Consider the following 23,904-nt stretch of genomic DNA (forward strand, 5'->3'; position numbering starts at 1 on the left):
GATATTTATCTTGTGTGCTAAAGCAAAAACAAAGATGAAGCTGATTTGAGAAAAGATAAAATTGGAGATACTTTCGATGTTCCCTCAAATCAATACCATAAATGTCATTTAGACTGTAATAGATTGATTTTAAAAAAGCCTTCTTATTAAGTGACTATATTAGTTGTCTTTTTTCTCTCCTACACTTTAATGCTAAAAGAAACTGTATTTATATAGGGAAAACTTCAAATGTTCACCAAGAAAATTACTGCTGACTGCCACTCATCAGGTAGAAGGTTAAACATAGATGAGTTTTACAATGTCTATACAAAGTAATAGATATCCTGAGAGTTCAAAAGTTTAGTTATGTGTTGTAAGAATACAGAGGTTCTGAGAAACCAAGCTTAGGAAATTAGATGAAGCTCAGAGTCTAGCTTATCCCCTCACCTCTGTCACTCTGAACTCCTCATGGCATGGCTATGTGGTTAAGAAGCATGCTTCCCAACTATGTGATCTTGAGTTCAGCCCCACTGCATGGTAGTACCTTGGGCAAGTGCCTTCTTTTATTGCCCCACCCTGACCAAAGCCTTGTGAGTGAATTTGGTAGACAGAAACTAAAAGAAGCTTTGTATTATTATCTACCAATGGGACATTATGTGTCAGGACACTGTACTATGAGATCCCTCAGAAGGATAACTCTCAAATCAAAGATATAAGAAATAAAGTGTAGTAGAGACCATAACTACTCATAACATGAAAGATTACTAATAGAATGTCCGTCTGTAAACCTCAATAAAATGCAAACATAGTAGACTAGATATGGTGATTTGGGAGAGGGGGAAGAGAAATTATGGACAGCAGTGGGAGTCAGCTGCCCAGCAGATGTCAACATAAGGCTAAAGATCAGTAAAACAAAAGCACCTACGCTGCACTATTGAGAAATATAGGGCTACTTTACCTGGATTACAAGTTCAGATTTATACCAGTAAGAATTGAGGCTTTAGGATATGTAAGAAACTGACTCACCACCAATCTTGACAAGTTTGGAGTTCTCAAAACTAGGGAGGGATTAGAAAACTACACATACAAACAATCAATGGAACTGTCAAAATATGTAAAACTTTTTACAAGTTTAACATGTGACTGTATGAATGAGTACACACATATAAAACAAAGCATCCAGATCTGCACATGAACTGACTCTGAACATTTGCCTATATACATGCATAAATGTAGAACTACGTTGTTGATGTTGAAATTTCAATGAAGGAATTTTGGATCTAGGTTAGAAACCAACGCTTTCTCCATTACTCTTTTATTTGTTTTAGTCATTGACTGTGTCCATGCTGGAGCAGTGGCTTTAATTGAACAAATTGACCCCAGGACTTATTCTTTGTAAGCCTGGTACTTATTCTATCGGTTTCTTTTGCCAAACTGCTAAGTTACAGGAACTTAAACATACCAGCATCAGTTGTCAAGCGATGGTGGGGGCGACAAACACACACACTAACATACAAACACACACACACACATATATATACACATATATATATATATATATATATATATATATACATAGTGCTTCATTCAGTTTCCATCTACCAAATCCTGTCACAAGGATTTGGTTGGCCTGAGGCTATAGTAGAAGACATTTGCCCATGTGGTTGGTAAGCAAGCTACTTACTACACAGCCACTCCTGCACCATTGTTAAGAAATCTTGAAATAAAATATAAATAACAACATACATATATGTAAAAGACACCCAGTTGGTTCTTAGGAAGGGCATCCAGCCATAGAAACCAAGTCAAAACAGAATGGACCCTAATGTAGCTCTCTGCGTTACGAGTTCCAATCAAACCGTCTAACCCATGCCATCAGGGAAAATGGATGCTAAATAATGATGATGATGATATATACATATGTGTGTCTGTGAACATAAATGTGTGTGTGTGTATTTATAATATATATATATATCATGATACATATGTACACATGGACATATATGTGTGTGTATATATAAATAGATGCATATATGGATATGTATGAATGTGAGAGAGAGAGAAAACTTGGTAAACACTGAAATAGGTCTTTGAAATATCAGTGATACATGATTCAATGCTTGAAGAATTCTGTTCCTTTTATCTTCATTGGATATCAAGTAGGAATGGAATATTTTTGACCTTTTCTCTTCCCAACCTATAAATAAATCTGTACTGATAAACAAGGTTGAATGGTCACACAGGTAGATCTCAGGGAAGGGAAATGAGTAATTTCCTAAAGCAAATTTCAAAATAAATTAAAGTTGACTATAAAACCCTGTTAATCTGATTTGAAAGAATATTAATGGTACTTGAACAACAGAAGGACTTTGAGGAATGCTTTTATGTTGAACGACAAAATTCTTTTAAATTCTCTATTTTCTTACAAGAACCTTTAGAGTTAGTGTTTCTAATAAACAGATCATTCACAACTATGGATTACATTTTACACATATCATGCTTGTGATATATTTGCCAGTCTACCTTTCTTTCAAGTTTTTAAGTATAAAGTATGATAAAGTGCAAGAAAGTCAGTAGTTCTATATTTTTATTCTTTCTGATTGAGTCTTGATTATATACATCATCATCATCATCTTCCACTTTTCCATGCTTCCTTGCCTCAGACAGAATCCATTGAGGCAGGTTTTCTCACTAGATGCCCTTCTAGTCACCAACCCTTTACTTTTCACAGAAACACCAGTTGTATGACAATGATGCTCATTTACTTCTTTCATGTGATGTCAAGACAAAGTAACACAAACACACACATGCATATATATACAAATACAATGAGCTTCTTTCAGTTTCCAGGTACCAGATCCATTCACAAAGCTTTGGTTGGCTCTGAGCTATAGTACAAAAAATTTGCCCAAAGTGTCATACAGTAGAACTGAACTTGAAACCATGTAATTGGAAAGCAAATTTCATAATGAGACGGTCATGCCTCTGCCTGATTTGTTTATATGCAATTTGATGTTATTGCATTAAACATTTGTTCTTTTATGAAAACTCTAAATCATTTTTCTGTGTGAAGCCCAACAGATCATCAATTGTTTTCTAGTTTGATATTGATTTATCCTATGCTTTGTTTTATCTACTCTCCTCTCAGTTTAAAGAAGCCAGAACATTTCTGTACGTTTTCAAAGCCAACTAATAACAGAACTGTTATATAATTACAACTTGTAAATGTTAGAGTAAGATTATTATTTTAGAACCCATTTAAGAATAAAAAGGGAACATTTGCTGATGGTGTGACTGTAAACTAAGACTAGAGTCAAGTCATGTTTATCATGAAAATTTAAGTTGGCCGAAACTCCAAGTTTCACATATTGGTTTGTTCAGTCAGTGATAAAAGTTTTACCAGATTGTTTTTATGCACAAGGAGGAAATCCTCATCATAAAAACCAGGTGTATATGATGGGTTTTACATCATGGTCATCATTTTAACGTCCTCCTTTCCATACATGCATGGGTCTGATGGAGTGAATCGAGGCAGATTTTCTTTGGCTGGATGCTCTTCATGACACCAACCATCACCCGTTTCTAAGCAACGTAATATTTCTCCATAGCTAGATGTGTTTTTTGCAGAATATTGGAAATGACGGATGCTGCTTATATGGCAGTGATGCTCATTTACAACTATCATACGATGTCAAAACAAGGAGGCACAAACACGCATGCACATGCACAAGCACACACACACTCATGCACACCCTGTATCTTTTATCCTTTACTTGTTTCTGTTAGTGGACTGCAGCCATGCTGGGGCACTACCTTGGTGGGTTTTAGTCAAATGGATCAGACCCCCATTACATATTTCTTTTAGTGTTGCCCTTCTTGTATCACTTTCTTTTGCCAAACCACTGTTACAGCAATGCAAACAAACCAGCACCAGTTGTCAAACGCAGGTGCAAACATACACACAAATATATGCGGTGAGCTTCCTTTCAGTTTTCTGTCTGCCAAATCCATTCACAAGACTTTGTTCAGCCCAGGGATATCGTTGAAGGCCTTTGCCCAAAGTGCCATGCAATAGAACTGAACTTGAATCCATGTGTTTGAAAGTTAACATCTTAACAATACAGCCATGCCTGCGTTTATTACAATTTGTTGAAAACTCTCAATGAAAGGAATTTATATTTTATTTGAGAGAGTAAACTAAATGAGTGTCTAAAGAGCAAGAAGCAAATTGACCCCTTGGCAGTCAGATTATTCTGTCAAATGTAAGGATTGTTTATTCACTTTGTTTTTAATTAATCATACTCTGTCTTATAACTTTGAGATTTTGATGATGTAATTATTTATTTTGAGAACGCCATTGCAGGGTAGATGGGAGAGGCTAGATCTAGATGGTTTAAACATAAAAGCAGTAAAATATTTGAGCCAGATGTGACCAGTTTAAAAGCTACAATGATAAACATGTAGGTCAGAAGATTGGCAGGTGGAATGGAAGGTTTAGAGAGAGAGAGAGAGAGAGAGAGTGATATAAAGAAAAAAAGTGATGAGAATGTTTATTGGGGAATGATCGTTCTAAGGTTGGATAAAAACAGTAACTTAGTATAATTCTGGGTAGCTTGTAAATGGACTGACTTTAACAATGATTTTATTTTTTTTTAAATGTTTGTTAGTGACTGAAGCAGTATTAATGCTAACAGGTAATATTTATCCCCACTTAAGTGTGGGTGTTGCGTTAGAACATAAAATACTGTGATAATTGCTAGGAGAGAAACCCTCATATTACCTTCCGGTGCATATGAGCACTTTTATCTGGTAGTCTTGGTGGTAGCTATGGGGATTGCAGGTGGTTTATCTCCCCACTAGTGATGTAAGTAATGGTGCTTTTATACACCCCAGAAGCCAATATGAGAGTTTCTCTCATGGTAACTATCATGATTTAATTGTTTGCATTGTTGTTAGATCAGATCAGGTTTAGGGGCATGTGCCATTGCAGTGCATGGCTGTATCCACTATTTGTCAGTATCTGCTCAGTTCATTCAGAGCAACCCTCTGAGCACTGTCCCAGTCAGTCCCCTTCTCTGCAAGATACTTCCTCATCAGTTGTGGCCAACCAACATGAGCTGTCACCCCAGCCAGATCCTCAGAGAAGAGAACACAATACACAGGATCCAATTCAGAAAATCGAGCAGCATCGTCCAACAATCTAAGCTAATATATATATATTATATTATGAAAGGACCCTGACCACCCCCACCTAACTAAAAGTGGACTGATGCATTTCTATAAAATAAATAACTGTCAGAGCTGACAGTCAGTGGTTGATGACAGCGAACAGTTGACAGTGTTGATTAATCATATTGGATGTTGTGTTAGTTTAATATGGTAACTATGTTTGGCATAGCACAGAGCACATTCTGTGTGAACATATTAATTCTGCGAAAGGTTATTCTAGATAACCATATCCAAATATTCATTTGGGTAATACTATTCTACACCCTTGTGCACACCCCAACATTGTCATAACATTAGTGGCAACGAGATATTCAAACCCCCAAAAACATAACAAGTCTTTTACATCAACCCCAATCGAACAGATAAAAGGCAAAGTCAACCTCAGTGGAATTTGAACTTAGAATGTAAGATGGATGAAATACCACCAAGCCCAGTGTGCTGACAATTCTTCTATTTGAATCTTTTCTGTTTGAATGGCAGTTTTTAGCATAATTTCTAGGTAACTAAAAAATTTTAAACTTCATATACTGGTAGAATATGTTTATAAAACATCTTTTTCTCTTGGCTTTATTGAGAAAATTCTATAGTTTGTAAGATATTTGTTGTTTTTTTCTTCAATTTCTGCAATTTCAACCAATCGATGATGTCCATTGAGGTAAAAAACATTTTGTGCCGTATAAATATGTTCCTCATTTAAGAAACAGATTGGGTTTATTTACATTTCTGAAGAAAAAAAGATACCCTTCCCCCCACTCCTAACCCTAATCCTAAAACAGATTGAAATGCAATAGATCGATACTAGGGTCATAATTATGGGTGACAATTTCATATGACACCGCTAGAAAAAACTGCCGTTCAAACCGAAAAGATCCCTGCTATCTTGCCACCTTAAAGCTGAGATATATTGATAGAAGTACATACCTACTATAAGTATATATTTTTAAAGTCTCCTTAAGAAACTAATTTGTGGTTAGTGGTAGATTAGAATTACAAGTTGAAATAAATGTTTTGTAAATGAAAACTTCAAGTCTTTTAATATTCTATTAGCTAATAAGAACTATTAAATTACTGAAAGCTGTTAGAAGCCTCAGGAATAAATAAGTAATGTGAATTTTAATGAAAAATAAATAAACTTACTTTACAATAATTAGATTAAATGAACAAAGCTAAAAGCTAACAGTGGGGAGGTAATATAACTGCAATCACACACGTATGGGAAATTAGACTGAAGGGAAATATTTATAAAATGGGCATAAAAACATGCTTATGGAAACCTCAAAACTTATAAATTACTCATGTCTATTTAAATAAATAAATTAAAAGAAAAATAAACTGGATTGTATTTTAAAGTATGCATTAATTCAATTAGGTGCTATATAAAATTATTAAATGTAAGATAGGGCATATACAGAGTAATAATTAAAGAAATCTTAAGAGAAGCCTATAAATTATATATAGGATGATGGTTGTATAAAGTTATTGTGTCTGTTTGAGCTTTTATCTCTCATTTGTGTATTCGAGTTGTGAAATCTTTATAAAATTATACAAAACTGTACAGAGTGATATTTCCAATCAACATCACATCAGAATGGATTTAAATTGTAAGAACAATCTTATATATGGGAGCAATAGTACAAGAAAGCAAGGGAAGAATTACTTCTAAGTTTGAAATGAATGTCCATCCATCCATCCATCCATCCATCCATCCATCGAGAAAAGAAACACACACCAAGTTACAGAGCAGTAGAGTATATAGATAAAGATAGATATGGCCAGTTTATGGAATTACCCAGGGTTTCATGTCCATAAAGGGCTTAGCTTTACAGCATTTCTTTAGACTCTAAACTCATTGGCCTATGGCCTATCTTGCATATATATATATATACCGGAGTAAACACATAAATGTGAAACAAGGTGGAAAAAAGAGTACTCAAATACCAGTGGTAGAGTAATATGCTTTATTTAAAGCAGCAGAAAATTCAACAAAACCTGTTACTCTGAGTTTCCCGTTGTCATTCATCGGACAGTTTTTGCTAGAATCCAGCAAAAACTGTCCGATGAACGGCAACGGGAAACTCAGAGTAACAGGTTTTGTTGAATTTTCTGCTGCTTTAAATAAAGTATATATATATATATATATATAGATATAGATCAATAAATGGTGGGGTTGTGTATATATATATATATATATATATATATATATATATGCTTCTGGGTCCATTCCCACTGCTTGGCACCTTGGGCAAGTGTCTTCTACAATAACCTCAGGCTGACCAAAGCCTTATGAGTGGATTAGGTAGACAGAAATCGGAAGAAGTTTATCATATGTGTGTGCATGTGTTTCCCACCACCACCACCACTTGACAACCAGTACTGATACGTTTATATCCCCATAACTTAGCAGTTTGGCAAAAGAAAAGAATTACTAGGTTTGATTAGTTCAACTAAAATTCCTCAAAACTTGTCCACAGTCTTTACATATTGAGTTCAAGTTCCACCAAGGTCGACTTTGCCTTTCATCCTTTCAGAATCAATAAATCAAGTACTGGTGAAACACTGGGGTTGATGTAATCAACTTATTCCTGCCCCCAAAATTTCAGGCCTTGTGTCTTTAATAGAAAGGATTATTATAATTATTAAGACAGCGAGCTGCAGAACCATTAGTATACCGAGCAAAATGCTTAGTGGCATTTCGTCTGTTTTTATGTTCTGAGTTCAAATTCTGCCAAGGTTGACCTTGCCTTTCATCTTCTTGGGAGTCAATGAAATAAGTAGCAGCTGAGCACTGGGGCCGATGGGATCAAACTAGTCCCCTCAAACCCCTCCCCTCAAATTTTAGGCCTTGTGCCTATAGTAGAAAGGATTACTCTTATTGTTGTTATTAGCAGGGGTGGTGGTGGTGGTAGCAGCAACAGCAGCAGCAGCAGCAGCAGCAGCAGCAGTAGTAGTAGTAGTAGTAGTAGTAGTAGTAGTAGTAGTAGTAGTAGTAGTAGTTGCAGCAGTTATCCCAATTATTACCCCAAGTCTGGATATTTCTTTGTACCTGATAATGTCTGTCTTTCTAGCAGTTTATATTTCCATTTATAAATATATACTTATATACACATTCACACACAGCTATATATGCATCTACTCACAAGGCTTTTTTTATGTAAAGGAGAGTGGGATGGCGGGGTGGCCAGGTGGGGTGTAGTCAGGTGAATAAACTCAATCATCTTATTGACCGATTCTTATTTTATCAATCACATTTTATTATGAACATTACAGAGAGATTATTTGCATCTTTCCTTTTCATACATCTAAGAGATGCTGTCATTGACATATCTAAGAAAAGCTGTCACTGAATTTTTAGTTCTCATACACACACACACACACACACACACTTTATTCATTTCTCTCGTGTTCCATAACTAACCTTGATGCTTCATCTTTATTTTCCTCTATCTTCTTTTTTAAGTTTTAATTCTATTTGACCAATTCTCCTCCCAACTTTCCCCTTCGCACCTTCCTCATGCTACTTTTATGATTATATATCTCACTTCTTATAGATGTTCTGTGTCTTTATATGTGGGTGCACACACACACACACACACACACACACACACACACACACAGACACACAGACACATCAGGATTTACAGTTTCACAGTTTTATGTCCTGAGTTAGTAATAACAGCAAAGAATCAATCCAAAGCAGGCAGTTACAGTGGGCACATCTAGGTGGATGGACAGTTACAGCCGTACACACAGTCAAATGCTTGCCATCACGTTGTTTATTAGCTATTTTGTATGTATATCTAGGTAGATGGATAGAGTATAACATTTCCTCTCTAATATGAAAATGATGTGGTTTCAATTCCTAATCATTGCTATTTATTTTTATTTCTTTTAATTAGCATTGATTTAAAATTAAGCTGTTATCTTTTACCATTTATCTTTTACTTGTTTCAGTCATTAGACTGTGGCCATGCTGGGGCACCACCTTGAAGAAATTTTAGTCAAATGACTGATCCCCAGTACTTTTTTTAAGCCTAGTACTTTCTTGGTCTCCTTTGCCAAACCACTTAGTGGGAGACATAAACACACCAACACTGGTTGTGAAGTAGTGATGAGACACACACACACACACACACACATAGACACATAATATGATGGTTTTCTTTCAGTTTCTGTCTACCAAATCCACTCACAGCGCTTTGATTGGCTTGAGGGTATAGTAGTAGAAACTTGTTCTAGGTGCCATGCAGCAGGACTGAACCTAGATCCATGTGTTTGAGAAGCAAACTTCTAACTCCACAGTCACATCTGTCAAACTTTTGTATTCAGATGAAATCTCCAAAGGAGTTGGTAAAATTTTTATGAGATGTTATACGTCTTTAAAAATCAGCAAATAAGTTCTGTAATCAAGAAATAAAGCTGTGAATATTTCAGTAAGCTATTTAAATTGTGTAGCATTTAGAATTATGATACTAAAGTCTAACTTGTGTTCTTTAAATTCAATTATATCTTTAGGCTGAATTGCGGGTTTTACTGTTCATTTGTGACCTTGCAACAGTGGAAGTGAACATATCTGTACATACAAGCTATTAAGTTATTATATGTCTCTTACTGTAACAGTTGCAATATACATACATATATGTGCGTGTGTGTGTGTTAGTTGTGTGAAGGTATATATATATATATATATATATGTGTGTATGTGTGTGTATATATATATATGCATCTGTGTTTGTGTGTGTATATATATATATATATATATGTATGTATGTATGTATGTATACACTCTACAGCTTTTAAAACAATTAGGTAAAGGTTGTAAATGTCAGCTGTAACACACTCTTTGGGTATATTTGAAGGAAGTTTCAAATTTAAAGTTCTGTAAAGTGTATCATCATCATCGTTGTTGTTTAACATCCGCTTTCCATGCTGGCATGGCTTGGATGGTTTGACTGAGGGCTGGTGAGCCAAAAGGCTGCACCAGACCCCAATCTGATCTGGCAAACTTTCTACAGCTGGACACCCTTTCTAAAGCCAACCATTCTGTGTACTGGATCCTTTTACGTGCCACCAGCACAAGGGCCAGTCAGGTGGCCCCTTGCATCGGACATGCTCAAAGGGTACTTTTTACGTGCCACCTGCACAGGATCTAGTCAGGCGGTACTGGCAACGAGCACGCTCAAATGGTGCTTTTAATGTTCCACTGGCAGAGGTGCCAATCAGGTGGTACTGTCATCTGCCACAACAATGATTTCCCTTGCCTCAACAGGTCTTCGCAAGCGTAGTTTATTGTCCAATGATTCAAGGGTACTCTTAAATGGGCTGGTTATACAGCACTGGCATAGGCTATAGTTACGGTCTCACTTGGCTTGCTGGGTCTTCTCAAGCACAGCATATCTCCAAAGGTCTCGGTCACTTTTCATTGTCTTGGTGAGGCCCAATGTTCGAAGGTCGTGCTTCACCACCTCATCCCAGGTCTTCCTAGGTCTACCTCTTCCACAGGTTCCCTCAACTGCTAGGGTGTGACACTTTTTCACACAGCTGTCCTCATCCATTTGCAACATATGACCATATCAGCACAGTCACTCTCTTGCACACCTCATCTGATGCTTCTTAAGTCCAGCTTTTCTCTCAGGGCACTTACACTCTGTCGAGTATGCGCACTGACATTACACATCCAGCGGAGCATACTGGCTTCATTTCTTGCAAGCTTACGCATGTCCTCAACAGTCACGGCCCATGTTTCACTGCCATGTAGCATGGCTGTTCGTACACATGCATCATACAGTCTGCCTTTTACTCTAAGCAAAAGGCCCTTTGTCACCAGCAGAAGTAGGAGCTCTCGGAACTTTGCCCAGGCTGTTCTTATTCTAGCAGTTACACTTTCAGAGCATCCACCCCCGCTACTGACTTGATCACCTAGGTAACAGAAGCTATCAACTACTTGTACTTTTTCCCCCTGGAATGTGACGGAAGCTGTTCTCTGCACATTTTCAGTGTTTATTGCTCCTGAGCATTTGTCACAAACAAAAAGTATCTTCCCAGTTAGCCTTCGTTTGATATTACTGCACCTCTTATATGTCCATAGCTTACACTGGGTACATCTTATGGAGTTTCTACCTACACCTTTTCTACAGATTGAGTAGGGCCATCTACCTGAAGGGATTTGTGGTTTGTCTGCCTTCCTACTTATTAAGACTTTGGTTTCTGCTAGGTTGACTCTAAGGCCCTTCGATTCTAATCCATGCTTACACATCTGAAACTTCTCCTCTAGTTCTGATAGTGACTCAGCAATTAGAGCAAAGTCATCAGCATAGAGAAGCTCCCAGGAGCATCCTATCTTGAATTCCTCTGTTATTGCCTGGAGGACTATGATGAATAAGAGGGGGCTAAGGACTGATCCTTGGTGTATCCCTACTCAGAATTCTTCACTGTACTCATTGCCAACTCTCTCCTTACTGACAGCATCCCTGTACATGGCTTGTACAGCTCTCACTCACCATTCATCTATCCCTAGTTTCCTCATTGACTACCAGATAAGGAACGGGGGACTTTGTCAAAGGCTTTCTCCATGACAATGAAAGCCAGGTACAGAGGTTTATCTTTAGCTAGGTATTTCTCCTGCAGCTGTCATACCAGAAATATAGCATCAGTGGTACTTTTCCCTGGCACAAACCCAGACTGCCTCTCATCTAGACTGACTCTCTCCCTAATTAGTTGGGCTATGACCCTCTCCATGACCTTCGTTACCTGATCCAACAGCTTTATACCTCTGTAATTATTTGTATCTAATACATCACCTTTACCTTTGTAGCAATTGACTATGGTGCTGCTACACCAGTCATTGAATATGACTGCTTCATGTATCACTTGATTGACTATACGGATGACTAGACTATGGCTGACTTCACCAGATATTTTGAACATCTCTGTGGTGATTCCTGATGGGCCGGGGGCTTTCCCTGTCTTCATACCCTTAATTGCTTTATCTACCAAGGTTCTGTCAATTCGGATAGCTGGTCCCTCTGTTAGGTCTACATTCGGCAGACTCTCTTTCTCCCATTCATTCTCTTTATTTAGCAACCTTTCATAGTGGCATCTCCAAGTCTCTCTCCTTGCAGCCTTGTTAAATGCAAGTAAGCTGTCATCCATGCGGACACATTTCTCTCCTATGACATCATGATTCTCTCTCATGCACTTTCTTGCAACATGAAACATCTCTAGTCTTTGGTCCTCACAACACAGAACATTGGCAAATATTTTTCTTATCTGCTTCCCTTCTGGCTAAATAAACCTATCTCCTCACTTCCCTTCTGGCAGTCTGATACAATTCCCTGCTACCCCCATTCTTCCAATCTTTCCATACCTGTTTCTTTTCCCTAATGGCCCTGTCAACTACATTGTTCTACCACCACATTACCTTGGGTCGAGAGGGGACTTTGCACCATCCACAGATCTGGTCAGTAGCCCTCAACAGGTTGTCCCATAGGAAACTCCAGTTGTCTTCCACATCCTGTGATGCTATATCCCCCTCTATTTCATCAAAAGCTTCGAGTAATATGTCTCTAAATCTCTGTCCATTCACAGGATCCTTAAGCTTCCAGACCCTTCTTCTCTGTGCTGGTCATCTTCTGGGCATCCATTTAGCCCTGATCCTGAAGTCGCTAACTACTAATCTATGTTGTGGGGTGCATTCTTCACCTGGGAAGGTTTGGCATTTATAAGTAGCCATCTTTCCCGTTTCCTGGCAAAGATTTAGTCAATTTGACTAGTGTGTCTACCAGATCGGTAGGTGAATAGGTGACTGGTAGGTTGCCTGTGGTTACTGTTACAAACCATAAGATCATTTGTATCACAGAACTCCAGAAGCCTGGTTCTCTCCTCATTGCGAAAACCAAAACGATAGCCTACAAATATGCCATGGAAGCCCCCTGCATGTTGTCCAACATGTCAATTGAAGTCACCAGCCACAAAGAGAAGGTCCCTGTCATTCGTTGATGAGCTAGTCTGCAAGAAGGTGTCATAAAATCATTCTTTCTGTCCATCAGGTGGCCCCAACTGAGGGGCATAGGCCGAGATAATGGTTGCTAACCCATGATGAAGCACTAATCTAATCTTAAGTATTCTATCGCAGACTCTGACTACCTCTATTACCTTATCAACCCATTTCTCCGCATGAAGTATACCCACAGCCCTGACCCCATTATTGTTCCCTGCCCAGAAAATCTTATACCTTTGTTCTTTGCCTGTGAGGAACCTAGCAGAACCTCCTCTCCACCTTACTTCATGGATGCAGCATAAATCTACGCGTCTCCATTCAAGCATCTCACCAATATCACCAGACCTACCTTTCAGTGTGCCCACATTGAGTGTGCCAACCCTGAGGGTGTGGGAGGTGTGGGCCCATGAGCAACAATAATGGATACCTTCATATTCTCACTAGCAGATTCTGAGTAATATTAGATCTCAATATATTTACCAAATGAAGACAAAATAATAGTCATTTATTATTGGCACTTTTCCTCTTGTTTATATATATATTTTTTAATTAAGACTAGAAATTAATTATTTCATGATCAACTTGTAAATTCTTCACATCATCAAATGCATGTGTGTGTGTGTGTGTGTGTCCTGTATAAAATTCTCCAGTGGTAGTGTGAGGGAGGGAGAGAAACGCGAGTGTTTGAGAAAGTTTCATATAATGTTTGATTTCCTATATTTTATGACCGTATTTCATTTTATTTTTGTCTGTAGGGATCTGACGGGCAACAATTTGGGAGCACATTGGCTTGGAGGACTTAACATCTCTTACAGTACTGGGCCTGGTTATTCAGAACCTAGAAACAACAGGTTTGTACAGTTTTCAATGAATTATTGATTAGTTTCTTGGTTTGAGTTTCAGATATTTCAGAAAACATAGATTTTATGTTGCAACCAGAATATTGTGCAGTAAAGCAAAGTACTGTTTGCTTCATTGAAACAATAAATGCCACCATTTATAAATCACAGTTGAACTTATTAGCACTAGTCAGACCATTTGACTTTAATAATATCTGTCTTAATATATCATATGTATATATTTATATTTGTAGAGCCAATAGGCTGATTAACTCTTCTTAGCAGGGAAAAATAAAGCAAATGTGAAACAATGTATTTGTGTATTTGTATGAATATATTGTGTGTGTATGGAATTAGCCTTTTATGTTAATTACCTCTAATTGACCTAAATTTGGCTCAAGATTTCCAACACCAAGCCAAGTAAATTTGTGTCCCTATATGACAAATGTTTCTTTACTGCAAGAAATGGGCATTCTTATGGGCAATTAACGTGGTCTGCCTTAGCCAATGAAATAAGGGGCTACAATGCCATCATTGACATTGGATCAATTTGTGACACTGCATTAAACTGCTGTTTGATGGATGGATGGAAGCACTCCGTCGGTAACGACGACGAGGGTTCCGGTTGATCCGAATCAACGGAACAGCCTGCTCATGAAATTAACGTGTAAGTGGCTGAGCACTCCACAGACACGTGCACCCTTAACGTAGTTCTCGGGGATATTCAGCGGGACACAGAAGTGACAAGGCCAGCCCCTTGAAATACAGGTACAACAGAAACAGGAAGTAAGAGTGAGAGAAAGTTGTGGTGAAAGAGTACAGCAGGGATCACCACCATCCCCTGCCGGAGCCTCATGGAGCTTTTAGGTGTTTTCGCTCAATAAAACTCACAACGCCCGGTCTGGGAATCGAAACCGCGAGTCCGCTGCCCTAATCACTGGGCCATTGCGCCTCCACAACTGTTTGAGCAAGTGTGTAAATGCAGAACTTAAAAAGCAGCATATAGCTTGAGTAAAACTCTATGTGTGTGTGTGTGTGTGTGTGTGTGTGTGTGTGTGTGTGTGTGCATGTGCATGTTACAGACTAACACAAGTTGTTTTTTTTTAAGTGAGGTGGAGCTGCTGTGCACACGTCAGACTCACTCTCTTGTTCAAGAACAATATCCCCAGTTGCAGAGTAAAGATAAGACAACTGGGCCTGAATAAGAATGTAATAGATTGGCAAAATGTTTAACGAGTGCTCAAAACATTGCATTGGCTGCTAACTTGGTGTTTATCCTTAAAACATCAGAGTGGATGTTTGCCCTGCATCATGTTTTTCTATCCAAACATGAGGCTATGTTTCCACCTGCACCACTTGCCTCTTCTGATCTGCTGCCACCAAGTCCAAAGGTCATGAGATCAATTCCCAGTGGTGCATTGTGTCACTTGAGCAAGAAACTTTATTTCATGTTGCTCCAGTCCACTCAGCTGGCAAAAATGTGTAATACTGGTATTTCAAAGGGTCGGCTTTATCACATTCTGTGTCACACTAAATCTCCCTGTTTTAAGGGTACACATGTCGTGTCTGTGGTTTACTCAGCCACTTGCACATTAAATTCATAAGCAGGCTGTTCTGTTGATCAGATCAACTAGAACCCTTGTCATCATAATCAACAGAGTGCCAACATTTATAAATGACAAAGGAATAAACAATTATCTTATTCCTTTGTCATCTCTTTCTTATTACCAATCTGTACTCAACTAATACTTCATTCAGAAGCATACATATACTTAGGTCTCTATCAGGTTATTAGTATTGCAATGCCTCAGTGAAATGTTAATATATATATATATATATATAAAAATTAGAAAAAAACCAGCTTTTATCAATTCAAAATGAACAATTAAATTACACCATCTAGAAAATTACATATAATAGAAATATTAAAATTAAAATAACAATAAAATGTCAATGTTTTATATATATATATATATATATATATATGTATAAGATACATACATACATACATACATACATATAGACAGACAGACAGACACATTTATTATGGGTAAGAATCAAAACAATTGTATGTAATTTGTATTTAATATTTATTATTTATTATATTATATTTATTATATTATATCATTATTTATATTATATTACAATAATATAATATTATATTATTATTCATTATATTATTATTATTTATCATATTATATTTATTATATTATATTATTATAAGAATATAATATAATATAATAGATGTTAATAAATTTTAATTTTTGAATTGACAATTGCATATCTCCATTTTCTTTTCATTTTCATAAATTTAATATATACCCATGTGAATTGTAAAGTTTTTCTCTATTAAATTGGGTATTAAACAGTTGAGCCAGTGAAATATTGGATGTTTCCATCCCTATTTTCCTTGTACTGGATTTAATTTAAAATATATATATACATATATATATATTTATATGTATAAACACTGTTTTCTTGCTTCTGGTTTAGCATTCTTGTTGTTTTATTGCAGGATTGTGAACTTAACAGTAAACAACCAAAGATCAAGAAGAGATATCAGTAATATTATTGGGGTGATCCGAGGAAAGTATGAGAAAGGTCTGTTGCTGTTTTAAGATTTTTTCTTCTTTTGTGTTCAGGTTGTTGTTCTTGTTGTTTAACCCCCACCCCTAGTCTTCTACTTGTGCTTGTTTACAATCAGCTTTCCAACTGTGACCATCCCTTTTTTATATTTTTATACAATATATTTAGGGCCACATTATCTAATATGTCTTGCTTTGTTTAAGATGATAAGGCTGTAATGTTTTGAGAGAGATGTGCTCTATTTCTAGCTAGTCAAGCAACAACAACTTAGAGGCTCACTTTGTGTTTGGAAGAAATGACTATTGAATCATATTAAATGTAATGGACATTTATTCACAGATTTGGAATTTTGATGATGCAATTGTTTATCTTTAGAATACCGTTGTTGGATAATTGAGAGAAGCCAGATCTGGCCAATTTGAACTTAAAACAGATAGAACAGATAGCTATGGTCAGTTAGACGTTAAAGGCTTCATGAACAACTCTGTATATGGTCATCTTATCCTCTTTATGGGATAAGCTATCTTATGATTTCAGACTTAAAAGATCCAATCCTCATTTTAAAAATAGTAAAAAATTAGCCAGGAAGAATCATAACACTAATAAAGAAAGAAGTACCTGACTTCTGTCTCATAAGTCTGTACTAGTTCCCAACCTCATATCCACAGAGAGTCCCATGGATGATAATTAGATCCAATTCTCTCCTTTAGCTTTCCACCAAAAATGTAGCATAGCATCAGCAGAAATGAATAAGTGTTGATATTATGGGGAAAAGTTTTGGGCCTCCAATTCTGTGGATCAACTTAAATTGCCGTCTCTTACAATGCTTGTAAAACACTACTTATCATAACACCAATTTACATCATGCTGTAGCAGATTAAATTAACTAACAGTTTGTAAGAAAATAGTTGTTAATTGTCATCATCATCATCATCATTTAACGTCCGCTTTCCATGCTAGCATGGGTTGGACGGTTCAACTGGGGTCTGGGGAGCCCGAAGGCTGCACCAGGCCAGTCAGATCTGGCAGTGTTTCTACAGCTGGATGCCCTTCCTAACGCCAACCACTCCAAGAGTGAGCAGTGATAATTATTCAGTTTCTGGGCATATGGCTCAGTGGTTAGGGTGTTGCATTCATGATTATGAGATTGTGGTTTCAATTCCTGGACTGGTTGATATGTTGTGTTCTTGAGGAATATACTTTATGTCACGTTGCACCAGTCCATTCAACTAGCAAAAATGATGAAGGACCTATGATCTCTTACACTCCTTGTAAAATACCTCCATCTTTCTAGTTTGACAAATTAACTTGAAATGGCTGGGCTTCAACCACTTTGGCATCATACTAAATTTGTACGATAACTCAGCAGAGTAGAAAGCTTTTAAAGATTTTAGCAGCGAAATTTATAATTATGGCAGTTTCAGTCCTGCTAGAACCCTACATTCTAACTTTGGAGAGAAACCATAAATGCCCTGCAGATATTCTCTCAGACATTACTGTAATTTTATGATTTATTCTCTCTCTCTTTTTCTTTTAACCTTCTTGCAGATAAATATATTATTGTTGGTGCTCATGTTGATTCATGGACTCAGGGGGCAGTAGACTCAGGCAGTGGCTATGCCATCCTAATGGAATTGGTCAAGTCGTTCTCCAATGTTATGAAAAAAGAAGGTTGGTATTGGTTTTTTATTCTTTGTTTGCTTTTCTTTTGTCCTTTTTTTTTTTACTTTCATCACAGAATATCAAAGAAATTTTGTATCCAATTGTTGTCGTTTATTTTTATTCTTAGCTGAACAAGGAAAGGAATGAAACTGTGTCCTACATTTCTCTCTCTTTTTTTTCATGTCATTTAAGATAAATAAGAGGATCTCAATAACTTTTGATCAGAGACATTCCAATCATGACCATCCCATCATTTTCATGAATATCTCAGAATACAATATCCACTGTGTCTTTCTCTTCGTATAGGGTGATACAGTCTTCCTGTTCATCAACTCCTGTACTTGAATGATGTACTGCTCAAGTACTGGGTGTAATATAATCGGTCATATTCTTCTCAAATATCGGCCCTATACTTATATCTGAAATCAGTATTTAAAATAATATTATGGGAAGCTGGTATGTCAGCAGGTATTTCAAAATGTTTTGAAGAAATATAGAAAAAATATTAAATGTTTTATCTTTATTTTCTAAGTTGCTGTTACCACAGTCTTTCTTGGCCTCGATTCTTTAAGATAGAGACAGTTGGTTAAGGTTAAAAATACAGATTGTGTTTTGTTTGAACTTTTGAATGTCTGTAGTTAATAAGAAAATGTAATCAGGGTGTGGCTGTGTGGTAAAAAGCTTGCTTCCCAACCACACAGTTCTGAGTTCAGGCCCACTGCATGGTAACTTGGGCAAGTGTCTTCTACTATAGCTTCAGGACAATCAACGCCTTGTGAACGGACTTTGTAGACAGAAACCGAAAGAAGCCCATCATGTGTGTGTATATATATATATATTATATATATATATAACTAATGTAGGATAAAATTTTTTTCAGGAAAAAAATTTTATCAATGGCCAGCATATCAAAAAATACCTTTAAAGGTTAAATTTATAAATAATTTACAAGATAAGGGCAAAAGAAAAATTCTAATGCCAAATATGCCGAAAAAAAGACAAAAGTTGTCAATAACCATTATAATTTATGCGTCTCGAAACAAACCGATTGAAATTTCTAAAAAATCCGTTATTACCGTATTGGTCCCAATTTCGGGGTTAATTCATAAGAATTTTCCCCTCTTCAGCGATAAATACGTAAGATATAAGTGAAATACTTACTCATACCCATGGAAGAAGCAAGCACTAAGTCCTGAACAGACCTAAGTACCCCAAATATATCCAAAATAGAAAAACTTCGGCACATCTCGAGACACGTGTGATTCGAACTAGAAACTTTCACAGAGTAAGAGAATCCGGAAGTGAACACTATTTAATTTATAACTAATGTAGGATAAAATTTATATATATATATACTTGTATGTATGTATCTGGGAAGAGTCATTTTCTTTTTGTGCCTTATAATTTAATGCACTCACTAGTAAAATTTCCACTTATTTCTTATTTTCATTTTCCTAAAATTTTCATTGCATCTTGCAACCTTTTCAATAGTCTTGACTCTATCTGTTATTTACTCTGCTTTCCTTTTTGTTTGTTTCTGCACATGTGTGTGGGTCAGTGTGTGTGTGTGTGTGTGCCTATGTATGTATGCATATGTATATATGTTTGTGTATGCATATCTATATATGTATGTGTGTGCATCTGTATGTATGTATTCTGCATATTCATGTGCTTGCGTGTCTGTTTGTATGTTTTTTTATGTATGTGTGTGTATGTGTGTGTATATGTATGCACCTCTGTCTCCTTGTGTGTGTTTTGCAACTATGTACCGTGTTTGTATGGATGGATGGATGTGCATCTCCACACGTGTGGACACGTGTCTCCATATGTGTGCTTGTGTGAAGTGACGTGTGTATGTATATATGGTCATGTGTTTCAGTTTCCATTTGCGTATGTGTGCTTGTCTGTTCTTATAACCTATGTACCTATCTATCTGTATGTTGATCTGTTTCTTTTCATATCCATATGCTTACATACATGTGCATATACACACACACATATATACATACACCCACACACACACATACATACATCTATCTACATAACAGCCCACTAACTATTCGACTCTACCTGTGTAAACTGTGGGTATGGGGGTATAATATCTACTATGTATATTTCCTATTTAGTATTGGGGAAGTTTCATTTATAAGGACATACTCCCATAGTTGTCTGAGTGTGAGGTCTTTTTTTTAGACCCAAACATATAGAGATGCACATCCATACATACAAACATGGGACATAGTTGCATAACACACACACACAGATATGCACACACAAGGAGACAGGTGCATACATATACAAACACATGCACACACACATACATAGATGCACAAGCACATGAATATGCAGAATATATACAGATGCACACACATACATATATACATATGCGTACACACACATATATACATACACATACATATACATACCTACATACATACATACATACATACATACATACATGCATAGACACACACACTGACCCACACACATGCGCACAAACAAACAAAAAGGAACGCAGTGTAAATAACAGATAGAGTCAAGACTATTGAAAAGGTTGCAAGAGGCAATGAAAATTTTAGAAAAATAAAGGAAGAAATGAGTGGAAATTTTACTGGTGAGTGTGTTAAATTATAAGGCACTAAAAGAGAATGACTCTCCCCAGACACAACAGAATATGCTTCAACACGCGAACTCACATAAAGAATCTTGCAAACCAAATCCAAAAATGAAATATATATGTGTGTGTGGTGTGTGTGTGTGTGTGGTGTGTGTGTGTGTGTGTCTTTGTGTTTATGTTTGTCCTCCACCACAGCTTGACGACCTGTGTTGGTGTTTACATCCCCATAACTTAGCAGTTCGGTAAAAAGAAACCTATAGAATAAGTACCAGGCTTCACAAAAATAAGAACTGGGGTTGATTCATTTGACTAAAAATTCTTCAAAACAGTGCCCAGCATGACAACAGTCTAATATCTGAAAGAAGTAAGAGTAAGAGAAAAAGGAGTGAATTCCATAAGAATATATATTTCTTTACTACCCACAAGGGGCTAAACACAGAGGGGACAGACAAAGGGATTAAGTCGATTACATCGACCCCAGTGCGTAACTGGTACTTAATTTATCGACCCCGAAAGGATGAAAGGCAAAGTCGACCTTGGCGGAATTTGAACTCAGAACGCAACGACAGACGAAATACAGCTACGAAGTTCGCCCAGCTTGCTAACGGTTCTACCAGCTCGCCGCCTTTATATTCCATAAGAATATAGTTGAAGTGGCTTCTGACGGATGTGAAAGGGAGAGAGAAAAGTGAAGCAAAGTTGGTATAAGACTGATGGTTGATAACACAAAACATTAAAATGAACTAAAAGCATTGTAGAAGAGATGGAGTGGAGATTAATGCTGAATCAATCATTATGGCTTAACTATCAGACAGACAACTATTTACCGAAAATAAACCAGAAATTGTGTTTATATGTATTGTGTGATCATGTAGGCAGGGTCAGGGGTGGTCGTAGTTAAGCTTTGTGAAATTTTATCATTTACTTGGACTAAAGTATATTCTAGATGCTAAGATTAGCAGTCTTAGGTAGGTGGTCATTAGGAGGGTTCCTCTGATAAGTTGTCCAACATAGTTAACTGGTTGGTTTTTTTTTTTTTTGGTTTTTTTTTTGGTTTTTTTCATTACCAACCATAAGAATCCAAAATCTCTGATTTTTATAGTGTTACAAGTATATGGATGTGAGATAAATCTCCCTCTAGAATGTATTCTGGTCTGTTGCACACAAAACAGCTTTACCTGTGAAAATAACTCAACTCAGCATTGCATTCTGATAAAGTATATGCTGTGAGATTTAACTTCTTTTTTCTTTTTTTTTTTTTTTAGTGTGGGTTGATTTCTATCCATCATCATTGTCATCATTATTTAATGTCCGTTTTTTATATTGGCATAGGTTAGACAGTTTGACTAGAGATGGTAAGCCCGAGAGCTGCATCAAACTCCAGTCTGTTTTGGCCTGATTTTTACGGTTGGGTGCCCTTTCTAACACCAACCACCTCACAGAGTATACTGAGTGTCTTTTACATTGGCGCTTTTTACATCATGTCACTGGCATAGGTACCTTTTAAGTGTCACCGGCTTGGGTGCCTTTCACACATCACCAGCACTGACCATGACCTCAATTTCACTTAGTGACGCATCTTCTCAAGGACAGCAATTCTCAAGAAGTCTCGGTCACTCGTCATTGCTTCTGTGAGACTCAAATCTGAAGGTCAACATACACGATAATTAGTATTTGTACTTTTAATTGGATTATTATTTATCTCTGCAAGAAATATAATTTTATTCATAACCTATCAGTTGTCAGCATTTTTTTTACCTTAGATAAACAGCTGATTCTCAATATATGCTCAATAATGATGTAGTTTAACTAAGTTAGCCTTGTTCATTGAATCCTTGATACCTTAGAGCACATGAGAAGAATCTCAGTTGATCTATTCCATGCTTTCTTTAGCTGTTCCATTGCCATGGCATTAAGTGCTTCTCAAAATATAACAGTCATCATCACAATTGAAATCAAAACAGTTTGTTTATTCTTGCCTCTGAATTTATGTCACTCCAACTACATTTCTCTTACCAAAGTCTTCCCTCTTTCATACACACGTTTTCTTGCCTTCTGTTAACTTTCTGCTCTCCAAAACCTTATCTTTTTCAACTCGACTCTTATCAAACTTACCCTTGTTAATTCACCTTAACAATGCAACCCTTTTCATCCTCACCCTTTTCGACCCAACCCTTGTCAGCCCAACCCTTGTTGACCTCATCACTATCAACCCCCACTCTAGTCAGTTCCCACCCTTAACTCATACACCAAGGATAATGCTATATACCTCCTAAGATTTAGGTTTTATACCTTTCCCTTCATTAAAATCACTTAAAGAGTATTTTAAATAAAACTTTCATCCAAATATTGATTCACATATTTTCTTTTCTGTCTTAGACTGGAGACCACGACGAACTATCATCTTTGCATTATGGGATGCTACCAAATATGGGCATATTGGAGCCTATGAATGGGTTCAGGTGAGTGTATTCTTAAATCCTTATCTATCACTGGCATCAGCATTTTGGTTATTTTTATAATTTCCAATTAACTTTGTTTATTTGGAAACTTTAATTACAGAGCAGAGATTATATTTCAAATATGAAATATTAGGTAGATTTGTTGAAAGGAAAATGTTGCAGTGTCACACAACTGCTCAGCAATATTTCTGTTGCTAAGCAGCACAATCATTGATGATTCCACTGTTGTTTAATGACTCGTTATCAGAGAGAAATATGAACTATTAGGAAATGGATGGAAGTGTGTCACTTTAGATTTGATGACACCGACAACTATTTCCTCTTTTAATGGTTTCAGTCACTGGATTGTGGCCATGCTGGGGCACTGCCTTATTGCATTTAGATGATCAATTTGAACCCACTCTTTACTTTGAGTTTGATACTTATTTCATCAATTTCTTTTTGTTAAATAAAGTTACAGGAACATAAACAAAAAACAATTATCAAATAGTAAGAGATAAACACATACCACACATGCACTTATATATATATATA

General features: G+C 36.7%; 1 protein-coding gene across 5 annotated transcripts in view; it reads left to right on the top strand.

Moving 5' to 3' along the window:
• Nucleotides 1–23,904, top strand: part of LOC115216731 (N-acetylated-alpha-linked acidic dipeptidase 2) — a 1,056,093-nt gene that overhangs the window by 975,214 nt on the left and 56,975 nt on the right. For all 5 annotated transcript variants that reach the window (XM_029786272.2, XM_029786273.2, XM_029786274.2 and 2 more), the window contains 4 exons: nucleotides 13,960–14,055; nucleotides 16,559–16,644; nucleotides 18,178–18,300; nucleotides 23,288–23,370. In XM_029786272.2, the coding sequence (XP_029642132.1) occupies nucleotides 13,960–14,055; nucleotides 16,559–16,644; nucleotides 18,178–18,300; nucleotides 23,288–23,370 (388 nt within the window). The remainder of the gene's footprint in view (nucleotides 1–13,959; nucleotides 14,056–16,558; nucleotides 16,645–18,177; nucleotides 18,301–23,287; nucleotides 23,371–23,904) is intronic.

This window comes from Octopus sinensis, linkage group LG10, assembly GCF_006345805.1.
Source record: "Octopus sinensis linkage group LG10, ASM634580v1, whole genome shotgun sequence".
Classification (NCBI taxonomy): domain Eukaryota; kingdom Metazoa; phylum Mollusca; class Cephalopoda; order Octopoda; family Octopodidae; genus Octopus; species Octopus sinensis.